At 31.4% G+C, this 5342-nt stretch overlaps 1 protein-coding gene across 1 annotated transcript; it reads left to right on the forward strand.

Moving 5' to 3' along the window:
• The first annotated feature begins 2541 nt into the window (after positions 1–2541).
• LOC110910086 (palmitoyl-monogalactosyldiacylglycerol delta-7 desaturase, chloroplastic) lies at positions 2542–5005 on the forward strand. Its single transcript, XM_022154804.2, has 5 exons — positions 2542–2917; positions 3005–3145; positions 3237–3377; positions 4293–4399; positions 4533–5005. The coding sequence occupies exons 1-5, from the start codon at positions 2570–2572 to the stop codon at positions 4744–4746; spliced, it is 951 nt and encodes a 316-aa protein (XP_022010496.1). The 5' UTR covers positions 2542–2569; the 3' UTR covers positions 4747–5005.
• The last annotated feature ends 337 nt before the right edge of the window (positions 5006–5342 follow it).

Genomic DNA, 5342 nt, shown 5'->3' on the forward strand with positions numbered 1-5342 from the left:
TCTTTGTTCTTATATTTGCTATCTACTCTTATGCGGCAAACCTAAAGGCTTTTTCAATATGCATCATGTTTTAGTTATGTGAGCATGCCTCTTATTTATCTACCAGTTTTATTGTTCTATCAATAAAATATTCATTAATCAGACCATTTGTTCACGCTGACTTTTCTAAAGGGCAAACAAATACACTTCACATGTCCCAATTAAAAAATGTTCTTAAGAATGGAAAATGAATGTCAAACAAAGATCAGTAATTTGAAAAAAATAATCAATTGTTATGTTTTCCTTCATAATTGTCTCTTATTTTTTGTGCTTATTTAGTTTTTTTCTTTTTTTTTTTTGCGCTAAGTTTGGTTCGGGTTTTTTTGGGGTGGAGGTTAGATACTGAGATATGCCGAAACTGAACAGAACTATTTTCAAAACTGAAAGTTGAACTATCGGTTATTCGTTTGAATATATGTTAATTTGCGTATTTTTAATCAGTTGAGGTAAAGGTTAAAAATCATTGTTAAGGTAGTATTCACATTTTTTGTCAAATGTAGTCAAAATTGTTTCTTTGGATGAATTAGATTGATGTTTGTTTTCGTGGCAGGGTTTTTATTTTTATTTTTTACTAGCTATAAGTGATGCAAAGAACTATCTATATGCTAATTTTGATCGATTCTGTACAGGTCAAAGAATGGGCAAAGGCACATGATTGAATGATCTCAAAACTGGATCCTTTAATTCTTATTCATTATGATGGTTTAATTGTTGCAATTGAAGGGTCTAATGGTACAAAAGTTTCATTCCTTACTCCAACACCACAGAACCTGTTGGTATGTGTTCATTAACTTTTTACTGTCAATTATGGTCTACATATAGATTAAGAATGATATGTTTCAAATCTGTAGGATTATGTTGAATTGCAACAACTACAATTATATACGCTTTATTTTTTAGTTTCAATTTAAAATTTTCATACACTATAGACTATTTGTTTGGATATAGTTTAAACGTTGTTATTTCCTTTGGCATATTCTAATCTTGACAAGTATTGTTGATTTGCAGGTTAGTAAAGGGACATGGATTTTCTTTTGGTGGCGGCTAGCCCACAACCTTGGTACCGGTGAGACAACCAACCAAAAAATCATCAAATTGAACAACGAATCAAGGAATGAGCAAATGGTACCGGTTCGGAACCGGGTACTGAATTTCTCAACCCGGCTCAATTTTCGGTACCGACATTTTGCGTTTTCGGTACCGGTTTTTACCTTTAAATACTGGTACTGTACTGGATATTTTCGCTACCGGTAACCGTACCCATTTCTTAGGATTTTCAGTACCGGTTCGGTACTGTTTGGGAAACCTTTGACATGTTTGACCCGATATCTTTTTAGCTTAAAATTTTAGTTTTACCCATTTGAGAATTGAGATAAAGTACGTGTTTAAGTAATATGTTATTTATGATGTTATCTATTCAGTAGTTGACCCATTGTTTTTTTAGCTAAAACTTTTAATTTGACCCATTTCAGAATTGAGATAACGCGCCTGTTTAGGTTGAATACGTGTTATTCAGAATGTGTTTTAGTGAGAACTAATACTTTACCACTTAACTATGTATAATTTCTACACAAAGTTTTTTCTTATTGTGTTTGTTTTTAGCATAACATAAAGTTAAAGCCTTGGCGGTGTGTGTTTGTTTTGCTATGTTCAGGAAGACAGACAAGTATCATTGATCCATGATGGCTGCCAAAATCAGCTGCCGCTCAACTTTGTATTATACTATAACCCGAACGGAGATTACTAATGCAAGTAAGGTATAGTATACCGACCCTGTGATACTTAGTACACTTACAAACGTTCATAGTTTAAAATTATAAGAAATTCACTTGAAGAAATATAGTGGTAGCCTATGTACTTTTTATTATCTTTTTGTAAACATAGACAAGTAAACTAATGTATCAAGGTTATAAAGCTTTTCAAATTATGACAATTGTATGTTGAATTATATGTTGCTTTATCAAGGGCAAAAACATGAGATGGAGTCAAAACACTAATAATTGACAACGGAAAACCTACAGATAAAACAACTAATGTGATTTATATAGAGATTTTCAACGAATCGTGATCGTTGCGTATTCATGTATTTCAATTTGTCGTTGTAATCTAATATATTCGTTTGTGTTTTAACGTGTATAAAATAATAATATTTAATGTCGGCGGTATTAATGAAGAAATTTTCTTTTATCAACCCGCGAAATTTGCGGGTTCATAAACTAGTTTGATATATATAATAATATATAGTAATAGTAATAATGATGATTTTATTATTTTTATAAATAAGTTATAGGGATGAGGATAAGGAATGAGATATAAAATATTTTATTATTTTTATAAATTATATATATCATAAAATGTTATAATTTAATGCGAAGGTAACTGAGGAATAGGACCCTTTGGTTTTGTCTCTCAATTCTTTTATTACTCTTCCAACAACAGTTCATGTGTTTCAACGACTATTTTCAAACGTATTAAATGATATGTGGTTATATATACTTACACTCTACGTACTTTGAATCAGCAAACAAAGATGAGAAATCTAATAACCTTTGGTTTGGACGGCGAAAACGAGCCCGTACCTAAAAAAATATTTATGTCCGACGTGGTTGTGACGAGGAGTAGGAACCTATTTCGTGGTCGTAAATGGAATGTTGTCGATATCATAACCGTCATCTGGGTAGTATTTGTTCACTTTTTAATGATTTTCGCACCATTCACATTTACTTGGGGTGCCTTTTGGGCTGCATTTTTGTGCTATGCCTTATGCGGGATGCTCGGTTTAACTCTCTCGTATCACCGGAATCTAGCACACCGCAGTCTCAAGTTGCCTAAATGGCTCGAATACACCTTTGCTTACTTCGGAGTTCAAGCTGCTCAGGTTTTTCTCCAATCTTTTCATTTTTTATAAAATTTATGCATGGCTTACTAGAGGATTTAATGTTCTTTTTATACAATTTTATTGTAGAGAGACCCAATATTTTGGGTGAGCATACATAGGACCCATCATCAATATGTTGACTCTGACAAAGATCCACACTCTCCCACCTACGGGTTTTGGTTTAGTCACATTGGTTGGCTGTTTGATAGCGGCTACATTGTTGAAAAGGTTTTTTCATTGACATTAACTCGCAAATTGCATCAATTAGTTTGAATTGAATGGTTATCGTGTTTAAATTTTTACGTTCATGTGATTCCAGTACAAAGAACGCAAAAACGTTGAAGATCTAAAGAGCCAACCTTTCTATAGATTTATCAGAAGAACTTATGCATATCATGTACTTGCATTTGCGGCTGTGGTATATGCTTTAGGTGGTTTTTCCTACCTTGTTTGGGTTGTGGTAAGTCCTTCATTTAACATACTTTGCGGTATATGTTATTATTATTATTAGGGGAAGGTTCATTTGAGAAGAAATTTAATGTAAGAAGAAAAATAAGAAATGGCATATTAGTAAAATGATATTTCATTTATAACTCATATCATTAATTTTTCTCTCTTTAATTAATTAGTCAACTAATTATTAAATATCATACATATATTCTACAAAACCTACACGTATCAAAATTTTCCTATATATACCCTACACATTATAGAATTTTATCCTACACAGTCGAAATTTATCCTATACACCTCGAAATATATCCTACACAACTCGTGATTTATCCTACACAACTAGTAATTTATTCTACACTTTAAATTAAGTTGGTTTTTTTTTTTTTAATTTGAGAAAAGTATATATTTTGAAAAGGAGTTACAAATTTAATTTAATTAGTTATTAAATGGGAAGAATACACATTAATGATTTATTAAGTTTACCAATATACCCTTATATTAAAATTAAATACAAATATTAAATGAAGTAAAATAAAGCAATTTTATTGGTTGAAACTTCTTATTTTTTCTTCTTACAAAAAAATTGTTCTCATTTGAACCCTCCACATTATTATTATACATATAAATAGAAAATAGTTTATAACACGTATAAAAGAAGCGAGTTTGAGCTTGTAAGATTACTCACAAGCATAGTTCAAAAGAACTTGAAACGAGCTAAGCTTGATCTCATGTTCTTTCAAGTTTTTTCGCTGGCTTTACTTGACTCATAACTTACAAGTTATGACCTATATAAATTATCTTATCTAAATCCATTTGTATTTTTTTTGTCTTGTTGACACTTGTTAGGATAATGGGAACAATTTTTTTTTATGTTTATATATATATACATATATTGGTGAAGTATATATGTGTATGATGGCAGGGTGTGAGAATCACAGTGAGTTACCACTTGACGTTTTTAGTAAACTCGGCATGTCATATATGGGGAAGCCAAGTTTGGAACACCGGTGATCTCTCCAAAAACAACTTGTATGTTTTACTTGGTTTGTGCACATACCAACGATTATGTTTGGTATCCTTCTTATGTGCAAAGATTAAATAACATTAATGATATTATCATTTACAATATATAGGATATAAGCCAAACTTTATGGATATGTAGGTGGGTGGCGATGTTTACATTTGGAGAAGGATGGCATAACAATCATCATGCGTTTGAGTATTCGGCTCGTTTTGGGTTACAATGGTGGGAGATTGACCTTTGTTGGTGGTTTATACTATTTCTTGAGATGGTAGGGTTAGCCACCAATGTCAAGTTACCGTCCGCAGCTCACAAGCTTAAAAGAACCTTTGCATCTAATAACAAATTCAAGTGATTCGAGAGCTTTTGTGCCACAGTGGCCATTGGTCGAATTTAGATATATTATATATCATATGTATGGATATCTCTTTCTTGATCACGTAAATGGTCTAAAAAGTCTTGCAATAACATACAAGTGTTCAACGTATAAATGAATCTGGTTATTTTCAGCTTATTAATGTAACTGTGAGGTTGGATTAGGACACATTATTTGTCAGATAACGTGGTCCTTTATGGTTTTAATTATAATAAGTTAAAAGCTTAAGTTAGTCAAATATATGACTTGATTATATATGTTGTTGGTGTATCATTTTATGATATATTTCATTCATAGTGTTGTGCTACATATAATATAGTGATTTTGCATGTAAGAATTGATTAATGTGATTGAGCGTACTGTTTTGTTTTTCTTTTCTTTTGTAATTGCCTTTTAAGAGAAAATAGCAAACCCTTATATTTCCAACCCTCACTACTAGAAAATCTGAAGTGCTACATATAATATAGACATATAGTGATTTTGCATGTAAGAATTGATTAATGTGATTGAGCGTACTGTTTTGTTTTTTATCTTTCCTAATTGCCTTTTAAGAGAAAATAGCAAACCCTTATATT

This window comes from Helianthus annuus, chromosome 2 (assembly GCF_002127325.2).
Source record: "Helianthus annuus cultivar XRQ/B chromosome 2, HanXRQr2.0-SUNRISE, whole genome shotgun sequence".
Taxonomy (NCBI): domain Eukaryota; kingdom Viridiplantae; phylum Streptophyta; class Magnoliopsida; order Asterales; family Asteraceae; genus Helianthus; species Helianthus annuus.

What these genes read in the sequence shown, in the direction of transcription:
- LOC110910086 (XM_022154804.2), top strand. Translation starts at nt 2,570, where the DNA reads ATGAGAAATCTAATAACCTTTGGTTTGGACGGCGAAAACGAGCCCGTA. An exon ending in CCTACCTTGTTTGGGTTGTG is followed by an intron (nt 3,378 to 4,292) that starts GTAAGTCCTTCA and finishes GTATGATGGCAG; the next exon opens with GGTGTGAGAATCACAGTGAG. An exon ending in GATCTCTCCAAAAACAACTT is followed by an intron (nt 4,400 to 4,532) that starts GTATGTTTTACT and finishes ATGGATATGTAG; the next exon opens with GTGGGTGGCGATGTTTACAT.